General features: G+C 35.6%; 1 protein-coding gene across 4 annotated transcripts in view; it reads left to right on the forward strand.

Moving 5' to 3' along the window:
- The window catches only part of hiw (MYC binding protein highwire), a 1043263-nt gene that overhangs the window by 106727 nt on the left and 912510 nt on the right, over window positions 1-24026 (forward strand). For all 4 annotated transcript variants that reach the window (XM_090372846.1, XM_090372865.1, XM_090372875.1 and 1 more), the window contains exon 7: window positions 3964-4070. In XM_090372846.1, coding sequence (XP_090228972.1) covers window positions 3964-4070 — 107 coding nt within the window. The remainder of the gene's footprint in view (window positions 1-3963; window positions 4071-24026) is intronic.

Here is a 24026-nt window from a genome sequence, read left to right on the forward strand (position 1 = left end):
GTGCCCCTGAAACCTCTCTCAGGATTCTAGATTCCATTCAGAAGAGGGCAGTTAGGTTAATTAATGACTCATCTCTAACAGAGATTCCTCCACTCTGTCTCAAGACTTTTTCTGTTTCTGCTGCATGCCTTTTATGTAGATACTTCCATGGGTATTGTTCTTCTGAATTTGCTTCTGTAATTCCCACTCTCTTCCAAAGCAGTCCGAATACATGCCTGTATTTCAAATACATAACTCCAAACGCACAGAACAAACTTTTCTTCTTCCTCATTTATTCATTCAATTTCCGTTTTCTGGAACAGCCTTCCTTTATACATATTTCATGAAAATTACAATCTGCAGAAGTTCAGGTCTAATATCAACAAGTATCTTCTTTCATACAAATGAAAAAGGGCCTGTGGTACTGGATTTCATGACTAAAAGAAAATAAAAATACAGTATACAAGTAGTTCTCGACTTTACTATGAATTAATTCCTTCCTAGCATGCTTGTAAAGAAAACTCGTAAAGCGAGAATTTATTTCCCATAGACATAAGGTTAAAAATAGGGGTTATGTTCTCAACAATGAATTTAGTTTATGTTTAAACAATGATTGATTTATTGAAAGAAATGAAAACGTAGCCTATAAAATCAAGCAAATTATAATAATAGAGAAATTATTTACAACTTACAAATGTTAAAGAATGTTTATTCTTCCTCATCATCATCGGCTAAATGCACTCTCGTTCAGTGCCTCCATAGCCAGGTGGTCAGGAGCAGCAGTGCGTAGCACACGCTTCTTGATTAGACCGGGGTTCGAGCCCGTGACCACCAAATACGGAGGATGCGGAAAGGTCAGGGAATAACCACCGCATATCCCCGGAGCAATATGGCCTTAGTTGCTAATACTCCTAAAAAATAAATAAATAAAAATAAAAAATAACAAATAGCACTCTCGTTGATCACTCATTATTGGCTCGCCACTCATTGGTTTGTTGCACAAGGAGTTGTCTTCAGAAATGTTTCAAGAGGCGTTTGTTTCCAAGATAATCTCTTTTAATTATAAATTTCACGATTGCAAGCATAAGCATTTTTAACAGCACACACAAATTGCAACTAATGTGATTCGTGTGGAGTAACAATTTATGAAGCTTAAAAAGAAAGGTATTAAGAGAAGATTCTGAAAGTTTATTTATGTTTTTTATACAATTGACCATAATTTCACCATAATAACGTAAAAAACCACGCAATTCCAGCTGTCTGTCGGTATTTTCATAAATGCAAGAAGATCGAGTTTACTACCCGTTTATAATTGCTTGCAGTAAGTAACAGAAAAGCCCCATAAACCGGAAAGTGCAAATTGTTTTTATTGTTTTATGGTAGTGACCTCCAGAAATGTGCTTTAGAAAAATATCACAAACGTGTTTAAAATTGATTCTTATAACGGAACATATGATAACGATGAAAGTGTAGTGCATTTTAATGATTTGAATTGGTAACTAATACAATTTACAAACCACGCTCATGACCTTTTATATGGCCTTAAGGGCACACTCGGGACCTTAAAAAGTTACATTTTAGAAAGATAAATAGCTTAGTTATACAGCGAAAATTTCAACTTCTGAGATCTTGAAACAAATTACCAAAAAACAATGTGTTATTGGCTTCACATTACAGTATTTTAACGATACGATGGTGTCCCTCGAACTGATTAATATTGTAAAGCGGAGTACACTGTATTGTATAGTTACGCACGTGGTTTCATTCTTTTTTTGCAATTAATATTCATATTTTCGATTTTGTTGATACTTGGGAAAAAATACTCGTAAACCCGGGAACTCGTAAAGCGAGAACTGCCTGTACATCCAGTGACAAATTTTAATGATTAAAAATGGAGCTTTCAGAGTAAACGGGCCCTTTCTTCAGCATTATAACGTATACAGATTCTAACAGAATATGGACGTTAGAGATAAAAATTTAACAGATGCAAGAGTTGTGCATGCTCTGGTGCATACATGGCCACATGATTGTGCATTTATATGCTAGATTGGCATTCATTGTTGGGTTTGCTGCCAGCGTTTGTCGAGCTTCAAGACAGTTGATTCCAAGATAGGGTGTAGTCTCGTGCCCTTGCAGCGATTCAAAGTTCTTGAATTGCATGATATGTTTAACGATTCTAGCCAAAGGTGGTGGCAGAAGTGCCGGGATTGGTCGATCACTTTGTAATCGCGTTTAGGGTTAAGGTCATTGTGAGTCGACAAGAAATGTTCTGCGATTGCAGAGTGGTCAGTGTCACCAAGGCGAATCAATGTGTCATGCTCTGCAAAGCAGACTTGAAGGCATCTCGAGCTCTTCCCTATATAGCAATTGCCACAATCATTGCAAGTTATGTGGTATACCACTCCGCTACGCAAAAGAAGGGTGACTGGAGTTTTCACATTAGAAATCAGAGAACATAGGCTCCTACCAGGTAGTTGCATTTTATATGGTATTTTTGGAGGATTTTTGAAATCCGGTCTGATGTGCCCGGATAGTAGGGAATATAGGCGGTAGACATATTGTCGTGTGGGGATGATGGCCTTGGGTGGGTTGTAAGCTCTTGTAGCAAGCACTTGTCTAATAAATGGGTTGGGTAACCACAATTGACCAGGTCAGTTTTTACTCTGGAAATCTCGGTGTGCCTAGCTTCCTCTGAGCTGGAATGGCTCTAAGCTCGGGAGAATAGAGCAGACCATGCTGTTTAGATGACTAGAGGCGTGGCCCAATCTGTAGTTAGCAAACTCCCCCCACCACATTGGTTTATGATATACCGAAGTTTCCAGATGTGTGCCCACCTGCTTTACTAGAACATCTAAAAATGGAAGAGACCCATTCACTTCTAGTTCTAAAGTGAACTGGATGAATAGTGATAGAGAATTGAGGTACTCTATCAGTGCTGTCTCTGAATCACATGGGATGACGGTGAAGATGTCTGACATATCTGCACCACATTGTAATAGGTACAGGCGGGCTCAGGAATATCTATTCCTCTAATTCCTCCATAGTGATGTTAGCAACAACGGAGCCGATATGGGCACCCATAGCTGTACCATGTACCTGCTTGTACAGTGAACCGCCTAAGGTAATTACACTCCCCGACAAGCATAGGTTGAGGGCAGTACAGATGTCCTCTGTGGATAGCGATGTTCTGCTCGGTAGGTTTGAGTCATTCTCCATAACACGACATCAAACAATGCCATAATCTCGTTGTCAGGGATTGTAAATTCTTTAATTAGGCAAATAAATCTTCTTTCATCTTCTCAACCTTCAACCCATGCATGGTACTAAGTACTATAGATTTTGATACCTCACATTTTAGATGAGGTATTGTAGATTCTAATACCGCTAATTTGGGGTTTTCATTAAAAGAAAAAAAACATCTCTTACACATTGCACTTATACCACCTTTTTTGTTTAGTTATCTTGGTCTTGGGGTATCCTGAATACTCCATGTTGAAATAAGTTGAGCCTCTCTATCTAATAGGAAAGTGCCGATTAATTTGATGTAATGTTTTATACTGAGGAATTCATTGTCAAGGTGAACAGTGCTCCATGTTTAAATAAATAGTACTTCTCTATGTCAGTAGAGAAGCCCTTTTTTTTTTTTTTTTTTTTGTTTGAAACAGTGTTATAAAACAATTCATTATGGGATATTTTTACGAGATAGCCAAAATGAATTTAGGCATGAAATTCTTTTAAATGAGTAAAAATAAATATACAAATTTAGTGGAACATTTTATCAGGACTAGGCACTTTCAACTTTTTGGATGGGAAAGGATTCATAGCTGCTATCTCGCTTAAGCAGGTTCAACTTTGATATTCCTTGTAGTTCTATTTGGGTAAAATATTTTTCCCCATAAAAAAAAAAAAAAAAAAAATAAGGAACTTTTTTTAGCTTTAGAGGATATATTTTTTTTATGAGTTTTTGTTATTTTGTTGTTACAGCAAAGTACAGACAAGGATCTTCAGTCACATGTGATGGGAAATATTTATACATTCTTAGTGGAGGAACGATATATAAAGTTGGATCAGGCTATGGAGGAACTGTTAAGGTAAATATGATACATCTGTATATGTTATAGGTGATACAGTAGAATTCCAGTTATCTGAAATTTTAATTATGTTTAATTTTTTTGTTCCGTTATATCTCCCACCCTCCAATTTCACTAAAAGAAAGTGATTTGCTTAATATTTAACTATAAGAAACCAAACTATCACATCAGTGAACCAAAATCATTTCACTTACAGGTATATAAAGCATTATGAATAGAGTCAGTTTCAATTATGTCACTATAATACCAACAACAGTGGTATTGAAATGCATAAAAACTTTCCAGTAAAAAAGAAGTTACATATTCATTATTACATAAAACACTGAAATAGAAATTTATGTAATAGTCAATTTGTAAACAGTTTATTATTTTTTTTTCAGTGAAGTTTAAATCATTGCATTGATGTTGTTGGTGTTATATAGAATTGGCATAGTTAATTTGTCCAGCCTGTTTAACTTTTTTTCACTGTTACATCAAGCTTAGTTTTTTTGATATGTCTTGTTCTTTAAATTTTATTTGTATAGTTCCTTGATTTAACTTTCCATAAAGACAAATTTTTTTCTACAAAGTTAGATTAACTCTGTATTAAATTTTCTTTACAGTTTAATGGCACTGAACCATTTGTTGGCAGCACTGAACAAAAAACTGTAGGTTGTTTCCATAATGACTTAGGTTTTGCATTTTTTTGACAGATAAGGAAATAGTTTCATCATTACCATTAAATACTTATTTGAATCAGATAGAAATTGAAAATAAAGTCAGGTCATTATGATGAATAAGTACCATGGAAACAAACAGCTAATTTGACATTTAATGCTCATCATATCATGGAAAAAAACTTGACATCTTTCAAAATGGCATGAAAGATGTCAGGCATAAGCGGTATAAGTATGTACAAATTAATTAACCAAAAAAATTATCTGGAATTGGTTATTCAGATAGCCAGGATTCTACTAATTTTAATTTTTTAATTTTTTTATTTTATTGTATCTCCAAAAATCACAGCATCTAGTATTTCAGTTGGTAGACTAAAACCATGTATTTTAGGTTTAGTATTTTAGTTGGTAGACTAAAATACTAACCCACTCTGTGCTATTATGTTGTGTGATTTTTATGCATTATATAAACTTACTTCTCATCTCCTTTTTCAAAGGTGTGGAAGGAAAGTGGAGGAATCTGATTTAAAGTTTGCATAGTTAAAACTGTGCAAAATACTTTAAATCAAACTGTGCTTAAATGTCAGCCACTTACCATACTCATGTAAGTGGCCATAGAACTTTGCACTTACCTTAAATATTTCAAACTTCAATTTCAGTTGCCAAGAAGGTTTATGGCTACTGATTGCAAAGTGGTATTATTATTATTATCCATATAGTGCAAGGAAGCCTGACGCTTATGCTGCACCAGCCAACAAAAAAAAAAAATTCTGAATTACCCTGAGAGAGAGAGAGAGAGAGTGTGTGTCAGAAGTAGAAGAGAAGGGAAGGGAATCACCAAGAAAGAGAAGAATGATGATATCCAGCTCAGGACCCTGGGTGGGCCAAGCCCATACTCACCAGATGTGAGCCCCTTATGATTATTTTAGAATTTATCAGGTGGCCATTAATCTGTTTAATCTTAGATAATTACACCTACAGAGATGATTATTGTAGCCTGTCATATGATTTCAACTTTACAATACATTGATAGTTTTTCTGTGTATCCTCTGTGATTTTGCCAGCCACCTGCATATATTCTAAAAGTTTTAAATGATCAGATGAATGGGTGATCACTAATTTTGTCCTCTGTGACAGCATAATTAGTTTGTCACTTGTTTGGAGAAGTCTGGATTCAAATCAAGATAGGAGAAATTTTCAAAAGACATCTTCAATCAGGGCTGTAGCTGCTAGCTTTCCCTGTGAGCTGCCAGGCTTTTCAGCCCACATAACGCATGCTAGTACAGACATAATACATGATAAAATTCATGTCCAGTACTATATTAATATGCAAAAAAAAAAGTGTAGTTGATGTGCCAAAGAACCCCAAAGCACTAACCAACCAACCAATTTGCAAATCAGCTTTGTATTCAACTTGATTCACCATGATTTTATATAAAAGAGAACTGTAGAGCAGAAAGCATTTCAGCAGAGTCAATAAAGGAAATACTTGCATATTATGGAAAATTTAAAACCAAACATTCATATAAGAAAATTGTAAAGATTTCAGCAAATATTTTTTATTGTCACCTAAAAATGATTAATTACAAATCCATTAAATTTAGACTTTTTAAAAGTTGTTTTTATTTTAATCAGTGAGTCTTAATTTTTTTCTATCACATAAGGAAGTTTTATAAGTTGGGAAGGAAAAGAGCAGTAACATAAATTATTTTATTTTGATATGGTGAACATTTCATTTTATTATTATTATTATTTTTTTTTTTTGTAAAATCTAAATCTGTTATTCTGAAAACTGTATTTTGTTGCTTTTTATTTGTGTATTACTTAAGGGGCTTCTCATTATTAGCATCAATGATCATCAGCTATAATAGTAATGCTCCATTTTACCCGACACTTCCTCTTTGTTTCCTTAATATCTTGACGAAACCCTTTGTATCTTGCTAATAGTGCCGAGATTTTTACTGCGAACATTTTTAATTGAAATGTGAGAAATGAAGTTTCAAACTCTTATTACAATCTATTATAATGTGTCATTGACAGTCATTGATATGTCATTGTTGTTAACAGTATATTATAAATTTGTCCTTGTTATTTCCCAAAAATTTGGTAATAACACCCTTATTTTTCAACACTGTTCATTGCTCTTTCGAACCACTCATCTGAAGTCATTTTCTTTATTCAAGGACTTGAAAAATTCCTCCTTTAATTCTTTTCTCTAAAATCCCTTCCCAATCTTGTCAGAGTTTCCAAGTATCCAAGTTCAATGCAATCTCCACATAGGACACACAGAAGTGCATAAGACTCAGGCTTCCTTGCACTATATGGCTAGTAATAATAATATGTCCAGCATATATCCACTTCCTTTTCATCACTGCTTTCCATAAGCTGTAGTCACTTCTCATTCTTCTCCAGACTTTGTCATTCCTAATCTTAAATTAATTATAACAGTAATTACAAGCTGTTGTAAACTATCCATTTAGCCAAATATAAATGCACCCATCCCCAATATCTGCAGCAATTGAATTGAGGATATTTTTTTCTGCAGATCTTCCATATTGCTAATTCAATCCACCAATCAATGGCACTACCAGAAACACAGTCAGTTTCCTTCATCTTGGCTGGTTATATAAATAACTTCACACACACCAGAACCTGAAAACAGTGGAAAAATTGTACATAATTACATGTCCAATCCTGATTGGTTACAGAGCTGTTGATATTTGAATATTTTTTATTTTGTTTTACTATTGAAAACATCTATCCACATTTTTTTAAATTCAAACAGCTATGGTTCCATAACTGCTCAAAATTGGATACATGTTTATATGAACTTTTTTTTTCCATTGTTTCCATGTCTAGAATCAACCCTAGAAATATAGCCCACATGTTATGAGAGACCCCTGTGTGTGTTTATATGTAATAAGATGTTTTATGTAAAAGGCACTGGGGTCTGCCTCATTTATTTTTAGGTTTAGGTTGCTGTCTTGAGCTTTTTTGTTAATATTTGGTCATATTTTTAGATTTGTTGTTAAAATTGGTGCTAAAAATGAGCATAAACTATTTTATAATATGAATTAGTTTATGGGGAAATAATCTTAATAATACAATGTAATAATATTAATAACTGTCATTTTTGGAGATGCAACACAAACTGGAAAATGCACATGTACTAAACAGCAGACATTACATAGCTGTCATGTTTGTTTTGCATTTTAATACAATTAAAATTGGTTTATGTTTATTTCAAAAGTATAAGATGATGTTTTTAGACTAAACTGAAGATGGGGACAACTTTCCATTTAAGACAAAAACAGTCAGTATTGTCAAAATTTAAATTTAGAAGTTGCAAAATCCAAATGGTAATACTTAGTCCAATTTTAATGCTAAATTCAAAAATTTCAGACGAAGTATGACAAAAAGGTACAGATGACAAATAGTGGCAACTCTGTTGCATTTTCCATTCTGGTGCATTTTGCTGGTACATACACAGCAGAACATCAGTTATCCGGAATGTCAAGTAACTATAATGAAACTTTTTTATTCTTTTCTTTTTAAATACAGTCGAACTTGGTTATAACGAGCATCAAGGGACTGAAAAATTTCCTCACTATAACCGTTACTTGCTATATCAGTGATAGCAGAGATGGGGAAATCCCTGGGGACATTTAACAGTGAACATTTTATATCTGTGATGAGTTAAATCTACCTCCTATTTTTTTAAATTCTCAATAACTTGATAAAAATATAGATTCAAAAAACAAAAGAAATATTAGAGAGAAAACAAAACAATATAAGTATATACCTACATATTATTTGTATTAATATGCTTCTATAAACTACAGTACACTTAATATTGAGCACAATTTATTTTCTGTAATTTTAAAACCATACACTTAATAGTAAACACAATCTATTTCTCTGTAATTAAAAACAATACTGTTTAATAATAAGCACAATTTCAATTAGTCTTTATTTATGAATCTTAAAATTGATGTTTGTTTTAAAGATTTCACTTTGATATTTCTTAAGTTTCCCCTTAAAACACTCAATGCGTTAAGTCTCATCACTTGCCTCATTTCCTTCAGAAAAATTGACTAAAATGTCCATTGGACCTTGAGCTTGTGGGATTGTCAGCACTAATTTTGATTCACTTGCAATTGTCATCATATCATCATCACAATCATTATCTTTACTATCATCGTTTTCTTCGTTGAGAACAGCATCTACAATGTCGCTCTCTGTAGGAAGACCACTACTTAATAAGTTGTCATCGACTCGTACAAATTCATTGGTGTTATCTGTATTAAAACCTACAACGTTATTACATAGCAATCATTTGGATAACAGTAAGTTGTTTTCTTCATTTCCATCTTATCTACAATTGAAATTTCTTTTGAATTTAATTTCGATTTCTTGAAGCAATTTGATATGGTTGTTGAAGTAACATTGTTCCATGCATCATACAGTAATTTATAGCATCCAGTATCGATATAGACTCGGTAAGTTTCTGTTCTCTTTGACTGATCAGATGTAGAACTAGAAACCTTTTATAAAATCCTTTCAAACTCTTGATCACACCTATGTCCATTGGTTGTAAAATTGATGTTGCATTGGGAGGCAGAAACACTAGCTTAATGTTGGACAAATTTTGAATATGGGGATGTGCACAACAGTTATCAACTAACAATAAAACATTTTTCTTCTTTTTGAATAGTTCCTTATTCCAGTCATTTATGTATTGCCGAAAAATATACGAAGTCATCCAAGCTTTCTTGTTTGCAGTGTAATCCACAGGAATTGCACTGCAAACAAGAAAGTTTCCTTACATTTTTAAACGTAAGGAAATTTCCTGTTAACAATTTTCCTATCACAAAATGTTTTTTAATCAGTTCCTGTCATATTTGTTCCACCAACACATTTTTCCACTTTGAATTTAAATGTATTGTCAGGTTTCAAATTATACAAAAGTCCTGTTTTGTCGGCATTGTAGTAGTAGAGGCATGTGATTCAAGAAAGCAAGCAAAGTTTGTCCAGTTCCTCCTTAAATTTATTTAAGCTATCAACTTCCACGACAGATGGAAGTTTGTTCCAGTAATTATGCCCTCAGGAGAAAGGCAAATTTTATGCACATCTATTCTGCAACTGTCTTTCCTCAGTTTGAATTTATGCCCCCTCAGGTTTGTAATCTGAGCAAGCAGAAGAATCCCATCAGAATTCAGCATGTTCAACCCATTCAAGGCCTTATACACCTCAATCAGATCATCTCACAGGTGCCTAGTCTTCAGCCGCTGCAATTTGCAAAACTTAAGCCTATCTTATTAAGAGGTCCCCCCCCATCGTTCCCCTCACCAATCTTGCTGCCCTTCTCTGTACACGTTCAAGCAACTCTACATCCTTCCTAAAATGAGGCCTCCAGACCTGTACGCAGTACTCAAGGCATGGCTTGACCATTGCCTTATACAAAGGGATAGTCACCTCCTTTTCCCCTGCTACCAAAATTCCTGTATATCATTGACAATACCCCATGACCTGCTCAGGCAGCCTCTCTGCATTGCTCAGTAAACTTCATATCTGACTGCCAATTGCCCTCAGGTCTTTTTCATTTGCTATCACCCTAAATGTAGTACCACACAGTTGGTACGTTCTCCTGGGATTACTTCTACCCATATGCAGTACTTTGCATTTGTCAATGTTAAACTTCAGTTGTCACTTCTTAGCACAACTGTTGTAGATGTCTTTGTAATTGACACTTCAATATTTTTTACACCACGTTCTAACTCCCCAATAATTTTGACTTTTTCACGAATTGAGACACTTTCTTTTGTTAGTAGACATCTTTCCGAAGGAAAGGTTTGTTTCTAACTGAATTTACTTTAAAATGATAGTGATCTGCATACAACGTTCCTAGAAGTCATGAAATGCATACAACATTCCTTATTAGTAAAATAATAAGAGGAGTTTACCTCAATATAGTGCGTAGAACACTTCTGTATGATACCCTCCAGAAATTAAAATGAAAAAATCGACAACTTAAAGGTACATTAGAATAAAATATAAATAATTAAATAATCAATTTAACACAATTTTCATTCCTGTGATAACGACATACGGTTGAAAAAGTGTTGTCAGCTTCAGGAAGGAAAATCGTTTTGAATATTTTCATTTGATTCTTTTAATTGCGTTAATTTGATTTTTAATTTGTATTGTGTTAAATTGATTATTTAATTATTTATATTTTACTCTAATGTACTGTTAAGTTGTCGATTTTTTTCGTTTTAATTTCTGGAGGGTATCATACGGAAGTGTTCTACGCACTATATTGAGGTAAACTCCTCTTATTATTTTACTAATATTATTATCAACGTAGAACATATTGAGTAGTACAGCTCTGATTCATACTATACAACATTCCTAGAAGTCACAAAATGTATAAGTGCCTCTGTAGCCAGGCTGGCAGCAGCAGCATTGCAAAGCACACACTTCTTGATTAGACCGAGGTTTGAGCCCATGACCACCAAATAAGGATGATGCGGAAAGGTCAGGGAATGACCACCGCATATCCCCGGAGCAATATGGCCTTAGTTGCTAATGCTCCTAAAAACCAAATAACAACAACAACGAAATGCATACAACATTCCTAGAAATCCCGAAATGCGTACAATGTTCCTGGAAGTTCCGAAATGCATACAACGTTCTTAGAAGTCCTGTTTCCAAAATTCTTAGAAGTCCTGAAATAAACTTATGGTTCAGTGAATACAAGACAATCTGTAAATAGAGTAATGCGACAAGCGGAATGCCCATTCACTCTATTGTATAGCCCCTGTCCCCAGAGGACAAGGACTTAAACCAGCTGCTAGTCCGATGCAGGTGGTCATAAAGCTGTCGCCCTTTTCATTTTCGTCTATTCCAAGAATTGGGTTTTTCTGACTACCTGAGCAATTAAGAATGTTTGCATAGTTACCAAAATTTGTTCCGTATATCCATGTAGTGCACTCGTTACAACAGTGAGCAATTGTATGGGAATATGCATAAATTAAAATCATTATGGAATTTTGCTTGTTAAAGCTGTGATCTCATTATTTCCGTGCTCGCTATAACCAAGTTCGACTGTATATGTTCATATTCTGCACTTTGTTGACTATATTGCAATGTTCTCCTTCCATGTTTCAAAACTGGTTTTTTTTTTTTTTTTTTTTTATCAACTTGAAACAGTGCATTCTCTGTATATTAAACTGATGTTTCATCCCATGATCTCTCCCCCCCCCCACACCATCCATCCCATGCACACATGTGTAGCTTATTTTTGAGTTTTACAGTTACAAGTAATGGAGTATAGCAATGTAAACAAAGCTCCATAACTTTCAGCCTCATATTTAAAACTTTTTTTTTTGATATTTGCTTCCTTTGAAATGAAGCAATAAAATTAATAAAACCTTGGAATATTATTACAGTGGATGCAACTTATCAATATTCGTTATAGTTTTCAGCCACTTACTGTAATCTAATACGATACTCCAAAAATGAATCTACTACAAGAGGAGATAGTAATAATATTCACCATATAGTGCAAGGAAGCCACAGGCTTTTGCTGCACAGGTACAAAAAAATAAAATAAAATAAATAAATAAATAAAAAAATAAATTCAAAGGTCAACTATTCAGTTGACCTTTATAGTATCCCAAATGTGGTTTTACAATTGTCTTGTACAATGGGTCATGACCTCCCTATCTCTACAGGATTACATTTGATAAACCATCGATAGGACACCATGAGCTTTCTTGGCTGCCTGTTTATACCATTCAGAAAACTTCATATCTGCTTGTATTGTAACTCCCAGATCCTTTTCCTCCTCCACTGTTTTCAATTCAACCTCACCAAGTGTACAATTTATTTGTGGGTTGCTATTCCCCAAGTGTAAGGCCATGCATTTTGCAGCATTAAAACATAGCTACCACTTCTCTGACCATCTCTGAAGTCTGTTAAAGTCATCCTGAAGGAGCACTGCTTGGCACTGATCATTAACAAATCTGCCAATCTACATCATATGCAAATTTTGACATCATGCCTTCCTATCCCTTCTTCGATGTCATTTACGAAAATGAGAAACAAGAGTGGTCCAAGAACCGATCCTTGAGGGTCCTCACTTCTGACATTACAATAATCTGAAGAATATCCATTAATCACAACTCTCTGTCTTCTGCTTTGCAGCTACCTAGCAATCCCTCTTAGAATCTTAACAGTAATCTCAACCTGTTCAAGCTTATACAGTAACCTCTCATGGGGGACTGAATCAAATGCTTTGCTAAAATTCAAATAAACTATGTCAAAATTGTTCCCTAAATTCAGCTCATGTAATCTGTGAGCTCAATAAATCCAGCTCATGTAATCTATGAGCTCAATAAATCCAGCTCATGAGTAACCGTGTCAAAGTCGCCTACTAAGTTAATTAAGCATGATTCACCCTTAATAATGCCATGTTATCCTTCAGAATGCCACATCTATCTAAATATCCCTGGATTGCACTCTTAATCATTGGCTCTAAGATTTTTCCTACCACTGAAGTCAGACTAACCAGTCTCTAGTTACCAACTTCAGTCTGAGGACTGCTTTTATGTATTGGCGATACATCCCACAATCCAAAGGAATCTCCCTTGAGTCCAAAGATGCTCTCATAATTAACCTCAATGGTTCCGTGCACTCCCTCAAAACTACAGGGTAAATGCCATCAACTCCGGGAGCCTTACATCACTTTTTGCTTAAAAGTTTTTCTAATAAACAATCATTTGTAATTATGACATCACTAATTTCATACGGTTCAGTCTCAGTTGCACAGCCTCTTCTCTGCATGAAGTGTGTTTTGTCATTAAAAATTGACGAAAAGTACCTATTCAATTCATCTGCCACATCAGCTGGGTTATCTAATTATTAGCCTTCATTCAACATGAAGGCTAAAGTTTTCTGCCTAATTATTTGGTTGAAAATATTGTGTATTTGATGATGGCACCAAAACTTTGATGTATTGTTCTTCATTCAAAAGCAAAAACACAATTCTTTAAAGAATTGAAAAGGTGGAGCTTAAGGAAAAACTTTCTAAGGAATTTAATGTAGGATTGTCTAATTTATGACTTTAAGAAGAATGCTTCTTCACTTGCAGCTTTGTCTGCAAAGTGTAAGTGGCCAATATCATGTATTCTGTATTGTGTGAAAAAGACCTTAGATTTCAACAAAAGACTAAATGGTCCCGCAGAAGGTAAGGCAAGTACTGAGTGACTTAAAAATTTCAAATTATATCATGCCATGTGACAGAAATCCAAGGAATAAAGCTGTCAGCTAACCAGCCAGTATCAGAGAATTTTCATTATAAACTTCTAATTTTTCTTAATTTCAGAAGATTATGAAAAAAGAAAACTAGTATAATGCCAGCGAAACTAGACAGACTTCTTTGGAAATCTTTGCTTCAAAAGACTTTTGCATCGTGGGGAGGGAGGGGGGGGAAGAGAGAGAGAGAGAGAGAGAGAGAGAGAGAGAGAGAGAGTAAAAAAAAATAAGATGCTCCAGAGTAGTCATACATCAAACTTGTGTGTATGCAAAAATCATTGAGCGGGTACCTCCATAGCCAGGTGGGCAGGAGCAGCAGTGCGTAGCGTAGCACACGCTTCTTGATTAGACTGGGGTTTAAGCCTGTGACCACCAAATACAGAGGATGCCGAAAGGTCAGGGAATGACCACCACATATCCCCGGAGCAATATAGCCTTAGTTGCTAATGCTCCTAAAAACCAAATAACAAACAAACAAACAGAAATCATTGAAATGTTTAGATTGACATCGCTGTTTTCAAGGAATGGTACATAACCATCTTTATACACAAAAAATATAAAATAAGTAAGGAAGTGTTGTTAGTATTAGAGACGATGTCCCACCTCATCCATACAAAACATTTTGTGTGTGAATACACATACTATAAATATGTGCATCAGTTTGACTAAATTAAAAGAAAATGAAAATATACAGTAAATGTGTGCTTTTTAAAATATTTTTCATTGTTCATTAACCAGAAAAATTATTTATCGTGAAAGCATGTGACATTCATTATTCCAGATAATCAGTGCTCTACTGTGTGTGTGTGTGTGTGTGTGTGTGTGTGTGTGTGTGTGTGTGTGTGTGTGTGTGTGTGTGTGTGTGTGAGAGAGAGAGAGAGAGAGAGAGAGAGAGAGAGAGAGAGAGAGAGAGAGAGACTTACAAAATAAGAATAAACAAATGAATAATATAATATGAAGGTACACTGTAGGGAAAAATATTAATTTTTAGTAGATAATATGGACTCATGCAAAGCAGCAGAGACTAATATTGCTAAACATATTATATGAATAATATATCCAGAAATAATGTACAAATAAAAGTATAGAAACCATGATATAATTAACATAATAAAAGGATAAAAAAGATTTTAAAACCTAAAGTAGCGATGTACTGCTAATTTATTAAGGGGGTTCACTCAAGAAGTGTTTCAGCTAAGAGTCATCCCATGGTTAGTCTGTTACATTTTATTAAACTAATTTTTTTTTTAACAAAGACTTGGATAACACCAAAGATATAGAAATTGACACCAATCAGGATGAACCAATTTTAGATCTCCGTGAGGAAGATGTCATAGACACTGGACATCCAACCCTCAAGAAAGAAAACATGAAACTAGACTTCCATAAAGAGACTAGATCCAAAAAACAGATGGAATCATATTCATTCTCTAAATCAAATAATGGAGCACATCATGCATAGGAATTGTAGAGGTTTTTATACAAATATTAGTGACATGATTTAAGCATCTATTTTCAGGAAACCAACTTGAACCCTTGGATTATGCTGCCAATTAGAATTACACTATTTGTCAACAAACCAAACAAGGAATATACTCTGAAATATCTAGATGATCTGACTTTGTAGCTTCCTACTCCTTTTTGTTTACATAGCAGTTTTAAAAGGCACCATCTTCTATGGGGATCTCCACAAATAGATTCATGTGGAAAATTAATTGTATCTCTTATTGACAAGCAGAATCTCATATTACTGAATACCTGTACTACTATTTATACATCCACTTTCCAACTGGAATATCCACAGTTGTTGATCTTTCAATCTGCTCCCAGCGTTATTCTCAAGCATCCATTGGTCAGTTTAGACAACCCGCTCAATAGTGGTTACAGTCCAATTGTTTACAAACTTCAAACCATTAGTAGAGACAAAAACCTGCATAAAATGGAAATTCTCCAAAGCAGATTGGAACATATTCATTACTAATATCTCCTTTAATGACAACATGATCAAATTGCAACCAATCAGTGATGTTACTGACCACATTGTGACAGATTCTAACAGCAGCAACTAATGCTATACTCTAAACATCAGCAGGCATATGTAGGCTTAGGAAATATTAGTGGAACAAAGCATGTTATCATGCTAAAAAAGAAAAGAACAAAGCAAGAAACCTGTTTTGGAAATACCCTACAACTGAAAACCTTATTAATTAAAAAAAACTCAAAGCAAAAACATGTTATATAAGAAAAGCAAAAAAAAAAAAGTCTCTTGGATCCAGTTTGCTTTCACTATTACAAAGAACACAGATAGTAGAATAATTTGAAATTCAGTAAAAAAAACCTGAAAATTTAATTTCCATTCGTGTTTCTCTCTCTCTCTCTCTCTCTCTCAAGCTGGAATGGGATTTTTGCTATTTCTCTTGGATATTTTTCTTTGAGATGATTTATATTCTCAAAGAGATATAAAAAATGCTCTTGCAGAATTCTTTTCCCACCTTTCAACCATATTGGTATATGATCCACCCTTCTAATAAGAAAAGCAAAAGTTGCACAAACACAGATTAAATTTTAGTACCAGAAATCTCCATATAATCATCCCTTTAACATATTTGAATTGCAGGAATCCATAAAGCGATTAGCACATGGCACACCAATTGGAAAGTTTGGAGCACGATGTAGTAGATTACATCATGCTTTTCAAAGGCTGAACAACAAATTCATTATTATTGTTTTTTAGTAGGTTATTCTCTGAAAGTAACAACCATAAAACAACCAATATGTTTTCTTACATTTTAAAAACTTATGAAAAATATTATATTAGCTATCAAATACAAATTTTAAATTATGTGAAATACTTGTAAACAGATTTAGGTTGCCCATATGATAAACTTATATACGTCCACACCTAATAAAGATATTATTTAATGCTTTCATCATCAGATCTCTGTAATGCTGGTATATGGTATATAGAAACAGATAGTAATTAAGCTAATTACTTATTATTTATACATTGATGGGTTTTGGACCCGAATGAATTGTCTATCTTTGTGTAGAGATGGTAATTAGCATTAGTTTTTTTTAAAAAATTGGTCTTATTTTTGTTTGTTTAGTGCACATAGATTTCTTTTATTGCTGTAATATAGTATTGTTGTTTCTGCATTTAAAATGGGTGTTACTATATATCAACTATATTATTCATCATCATCATCATCAGCCATTTTCAATCCACTGCAGGATGAAGGCCTCTCGAGCAACTTTCCAGTTCCTTCTGTTTTGAGCACTGGCCATCCATTTACTACCCACAAACTCATGAATTTCATCTATCCATCTCCGCCTTTGTCTTCCAGGTTTTCTTCTAGCTCCTCTTGGGTATCATTCTGTTATTTTCTTAGTCCATCTGTCATCATGTCTTCGAGCTGTGTGTCTTGCCCAAGACCATTTTAGTTCTTTAGTTTTGATAAGAATGTCCTTTACTTGAGTTTGCTGCCTAATCCGTGTGTTTCTCTTCTTATCTAACAGTCTGATTCCCAATATAATTCTTTCCATTCTTCGCTGTATAGTTCTCAGCTTCTCTTCCATTCTTTTGGTGAGTGCCCAAGTTTCACTTCCATAAGTCATAGTGGGGAGTATACATTGGTTCATTATTTTATGTTTCAGATAAACTGGGATATTGCTCTTCAGTATGTGACTATATTTCCTGAATGCTATCCATCCAAAATTTATTCTTCTCTTGACTTCCAGCCATTTATCATTATTACAGCTAATAACTTGTCCCAGATAAGTATATGACTCCACCTTTTCAATTACTGCTCCTTCAATCATTATTTCTCTTTATGTGGCATACTTGTTCATCATTACTTTTGTTTTAGCCATATTCATCTTTAGTCCAAAATCCTTACTAACTGTGCATAACTGATTAAGATTTTCCTCTAATTTTTTGGGCGCATCCGTAGCCGGGTGGGAAGGAGCAGCAGTGCGCAGCACATGCTTCTTGATTAGACCGGGGTTCGAGCCCGCCACCACCAAATACAGAGGATGCGGAAAGATCAGGGAATGACCACTGCATATCCCGGAGCAATATGGCCTTAGTTGCTAATGCTCCTAAAAATCCAAATAACAAACAAACAAACCCTCTTAATTCTTTGGGATCGTGTCTTATGACCACAATGTCTGCAAATCGTAAATGGTTTAGGTACTCTCCGTTCACATTGACTCCTTTCTGCGACCAGTCTAATCTTCTGAAAGCTTCCTCAAGGGCAGCAGTAAACAGCTTCGGAGATATTGTGTCTCCTTGTTGAACTCCTTTCTCGATTTTAAATTTCCTACTGTCTTTGTCTAGTCTAATAAAGGAGGTAGCACTCTCATATATTTTCTTCAAAATCATAATATTTTCTTGTCTTTCCAGTGCCCGAAACATTGCCTTATGCTGTATGGAGTCAAATGCCTTTTCATAATCCACAAATGCCAGGCATAATGGTGTTTTATATTCATTTGCTTTCTCCATTAGCTGTGATATTACGTGAAGGTGATCCATAGTTGAGAATCCTGTCCTAAAGCCAGCTTGCTCTTTTGGTTGATTCTCATCAAGTATTCTTTCTAATCTGTTAGTAATGACCCTTGTGAACAAGTTGTAGATGTGGGATAACAAGCTAATTGGTCTATAATTTCCAATTTCTAATTTATCTCCTTTCTTATGCAGCAAAACTATGATTGCATTATTCCACTGCTTAGGCGTCACACCTTTTCTAATGCACTTTGTGAAGAGCCTTGCCAGTTTTTGTGTTATGTCTCTTCCTCCCAATTTTAATAACTCTACAGTAACTTCATCTTCTCCCGGGGCTTTCTGATTCTTAATTTTCTTCAATGCATGTTCTACCTCATCAGGAAGAATATTGGGTATGTCGTATGTGTTGTTGCTACTTTGCAATCCATCTTCCCCACTGCTGGCATCATTCCCTCGCTCCTTGTATAATTCTCTATATTATTAACTAGTGCTATTCTGATCTTTGGAAATTAAATATAGGCTTAAAAATGCAATTTATTCATTTACATTAAAATGTGTATATCGATTGTCATCTTTAGGGATTGCTAATAGGTGGATGGTCTTATAACTAAATTCAAAAGCTTTATATACTCATACATATATATATACAGTCCATTCCGGTTATTTGGGACACATTGGGACTAGTGCATTTTGGCCCGATTAAGTGGCTGCCCCAATTATCCGAAGTTTCACTTAAAGAGTTAAAAATACAGTAAACCCCGCTATTCGCAGGGGTTACGTTCCTGGAAAATGCCGCGAATACCGAAAACAAATACTGAGTTATGGCTCCCATAGTAATAAAGGGGTTCCGTTCCAAAGTATGAAATATATAAGAAAAACTAGTCTAAAATTTTGTCTATGTATGTATTATATGTACCTTCATAATATGACTATGGACATAGACAGTACATAGTGAAATGCAAGCATATGGCATCGAAATGAAAATAAGAAACTTTAATATTAAATGTAATATTTATTAGAAATTTCAAACAAATCTTTCAAACCAGCGCCTTTGCTAACTAAAAAACTTATCACGTCAGTGCTATCACCTGTTTTGCTAAAGTTTTGTTAAAGGAGTTTTGCCTTTTCAGGAATGATGAGTGAACTTAACGGAATTTTATTTTGAGTTTGATCTTCTATCCACAGATTTAAAGCCTTTTCCATTTTTTCTAATTTAACATCACGAGTTACAGAGAAAATTTTTGAAGCAATTAGCGCGTTTTCACGGACACTACGGCGCATTTTTTCTTTTGATTTCTTGATTGATCGTACCGTTGACTCATTGATTTTATAATGTTTTGCCACTGAGAAGACACTTTCACCATTAGAAATTTTGTCTAATAACTCAATTTTATTCGCTAATGTCATCACCTTCTTTGATCTTTTCACATTTCTCTTGTTATTCGTAGCCATATTTTTGTATGGGTTAGAAAGAATTTGTCCACAATAAAGTCACTTTCTTCCGTTAACACACTCGAAAAAGTCTGTTTTACACTGAAATCGGTAGATTTATCACTTTTTTATGCATATCAATTTATAAATTGATAAATTTATTCAATTTATAAGCATATAAATTAAAAGCAAACGACGAAACCTTCCATGACAAGCGCATAACACATACTGAACAAGGATTAGCGAGAAACATCCACGCTTGCGATTTTGTCACCCCTCTCCCTCACCCACTGAGTGCTGTTTTGACCGGGAAAGATAATTTTAGCCACGCTCATGTTTTTTTATGTTGGAAAATGTTCACAGCGCTTTAAAATTCGCATTTTTTAGGTTTCATTTTATATTAAATAAGCGACCGTGAATACGCGAAACTGCGAATACAGATACCGCGAATAGCGGGGGGTTACTGTACAATGTACCCTCCCCCTTTACAATTGGTTCACTGTACAATCAAATCACGTTACGACGAACTCAAAATAGTAAAGTACCGTTCACTATACGATGTGCAGTAAGCGCCGGTCATTGTGATCACGTTTATGAATTGAATTTTAATTCTAGTGAAATTATAGTAACCTCTATAAAATACCGTGATAAATCTGACTAAAAAATGAATAGCAAATGCTTAGAAAATGGTACTCACCTTGTATAAATTGCAATAAATTTTTTTGATAGATGGTGGTTATATTTAGGTTGGAAGAAGCATTAAAAAGAACTAAGACTGGGAATGGGGTGAAAATATTTTACACAGATTTTAAAATGAGCGCAAGGAAGTAGAAATGCAGATCTCCAATCCTTGGTTGTCATAAAGAGGTTGAAAGACATAAATGAAAAAAGAGAGAAGACCGGTGGTGCCAATAGTCATTACGAAGGACTTTCGTGAGTAAACTGTCATCAGTTAACGACTTAGATTACAAACGTAATATAATTAATAACATAACATAATAAATTAATAGAATCATGACTCAGACCAGAGCAGCAAAGCAAAAGGCTCAAGCTAATGGAAGTGCTGTGGCTCAGAGCAGAACTGAGGGGGGCAGTTGTCCTCTGACTCACAGCCTTATAAAATGCACTGTTTGCTTGATGTTTGCAGAGCAATTGGGTACGGGACATGATACTGCCAAGGGGGATGTCTTTGTGTGTGCGCGATGCAAAGAGTGTATCGATATCAGGCAACAACTCGGCGTTCTTGTGGGCCTATATGAGAGCTTGAAGGACAGGGTGGATGCCCTCGAAGAAACTAAATTGAGGGGCCCATCAAGCTCTCAGCTGCCCACATCAACGCCAGAGCTTGCACTTGGGCATCGCGTGACACAGAGACAACCCCTAAGGCAGAATGCGCTGGTCCCGAAGGAACTAGTAGTTGTTGGTGACTCTATTGTCAGGGAAACGGGGAACATGCTTTGTAAAAAAGATAGGTGGAACAGGACCAGGGTATGTCTACCAGGGGCAAAGGTTGATGACGTTGTAGAGCGAATATCATCTTTTAAGGGCACAAAAGGTGATATAGTTGTACACGTTGGCACTAATAATATTAAGAGTAGGAGACCGGCAGAATTACTTAACAAGTACAGGTCACTGTTGAACAAAAGCCGAGAATTAAGGTTGAATTTGAAAGTGTCTGCAATTCTGCCCAGACACGATAGGAGGGAGTATATGATGAGAGCCTTGTCGATCAATTCGGCCCTGGAAAGATTGTGCAAGGCTCAAGGGGTAGAATTTTTTTCAGCCTGAACTGTACTTGTTAACAGGAGAGATTGCTTCTATAGGGATGGGATACACTTAAATAGAAAGGGTGCAAGAATATTTGCTGATGCTATCGAGGCAGTGTTAGGTGGGTCGGAAAACTGCTAGCTTGGGGGGAGACAAAGACCAATAGATTGACAGTAGCCACTGGCAGAGATGAAAGAGATTCTTGCACTGCTTCTATTAGAATGAGCAGAAGCCTGAAAAACAAGACGCATGGTATTTCAGAGACTGCTGGGAGCCATTGCGGTACAAGTAAACACATGGGTTGTGTTAGGGTAGCTAAGAATAGAAACAGGTGCAGGTATACTTGCGTATACACCAATGCTAGGAGTTTAGTAAATAAATTTGATGAATTTGAGGTATTGCTCAAAACATCGAAGGCAGATATTGTTGGGATATCAGAGACGTGGTGTCACACAGATATAAGGGATGCAGAACTGCAATTTGGGGAGTACAACGTCTACAGAAAGGATAGACAGGATAGGAAGGGGGGAGGGGTTATGCTATTAGTTAAGAAACACATAAAAACCAAGGAAGTGAAGCCAGTCGACATCGCTGGACAGTGCAGTTTGGTGTGACATAAACATTGGGAGATCAAAATTGAGAGTAGGAGTGTGCTATAGGCCTAATGACTCTGATGAGTATAATAAGGAACTGTACAGGGAAATAGAGTGGGCCAGTAAATCAGAGTGTCTTATAATGGGAGATTTTAATTTCCCAGATATTGACTGGAATTTGGGGGCTGGTTACTCACACACTAGCAGGGCTTTTGTGGATTTATTGGATGATTGTTTTCTACATCAGCATGTTCGGGAGGCAACTAGAGGGAGTAATACTCTTGATCTGATTATCAGTAGTGATTCTTCATGCATTAGGAATCTGCAGATAAAGGAACCACTGGGTGGCAGTGATCACAGTGTGCTGAAGTGGGATTTACTCAAAGAGGTAACTACCATTAGGGGTAAAGGGAAGGGTTATTGCTTCCGTAAAGGCGACTACGATGGACTGAGACAGTATTTAAATTCTATACAGTGGGACCAACTGATGATGTTACCAACAGCAAATTCAAAATGGGAAGCATTCAAAGAACTTATCTTGGAAGCTACTAGGCTTTACATACCAACTAAGAAATATTGTTCAAGGTTTAGGCCAAAATGGATGTCAGATGAACTAATGAGGCATATGGCAGAGAAGAAAAATGCATGGGATACATACAAATTAACACATGACACAGAAGCCTATGATAGATACAAGTTGATATGCAACCAAGTTACAAAGGAGGTTAGGCAGGCGAAGGCAGATTACGAGAAATCCTTGGCAAGGGATGCAAAGAAAAACAGCAAAGAGTTCTTTACTTATGTAAACTCTAGAAGGAAGGGGATGAATCAGATTGGTCCACTTGATATTGATGGGTCAAGTGTTGATGATCCTGCTCAGGTAGCTAACAAACTAAATGAATATTTTGCATCGACATTCACACATGAGGAGTTATTCAGCGAGGGGAAATGCCAGAGGTGTATTCAACTCTAGCAGTAAGCTACAGAATCTTGAAATAACTGGGAGTAAAGTGGAGGAGAAACTGTTGAAGATAAACACAAGAAAGGCACCCGGGGTGGATGGGATCTATCCAGTTATATTAAAGGAGGGAGCAAAGGAAGTAAGCAAACCCCTAGCCATAATTATGAGAGCTTCCTTGGACTCAGGGGAGGTACCCATAGACTGGAAATGTGCAAATGTGACCCCAGTTCACAAAGGAGGATCAAAGGCTGACACAAGTAATTATAGACCTGTGAGCTTAACTTCTGTTCCAGGAAAATTAATGGAGGCACTGATTAAAGAAGCACTGCAGGATCATTTAGACAAGACTTCAGTTATAGCTCAGACACAGCATGGTTTTGTTAAGGGGAAGTCTTGCCTGACCAACTTGATTGGATACTATGATGCAGTCACAAAAGAACTGGATGCAGGGAATAACTTTGATATTATATACTTGGATCTTAGAAAGGCTTTTGATACTGTTGCACATGGAAGAGTGCTACACAAATTGGAGCAGTGTGACATTGGAGGCAAATTGCTGCTATGGATAAAGGGGTGGTTGAGGGGGAGAAGACAGAGAGTGGTAATCAATGGACACTGCCCATCGTGGACTGATGTTATTAGTGGAGTCCCTCAGGGCTCAGCGTTGTGTCCATTATTGTTTTCTGTATTTATAAATGATATTGATGATGGTATATCGGGCTTAATGTC

The sequence above is a fragment of the Mastigoproctus giganteus genome, chromosome 1, assembly GCF_048544385.1.
Source record: "Mastigoproctus giganteus isolate SK-2022 chromosome 1, ASM4854438v1, whole genome shotgun sequence".
NCBI lineage: Eukaryota > Metazoa > Arthropoda > Arachnida > Uropygi > Thelyphonidae > Mastigoproctus > Mastigoproctus giganteus.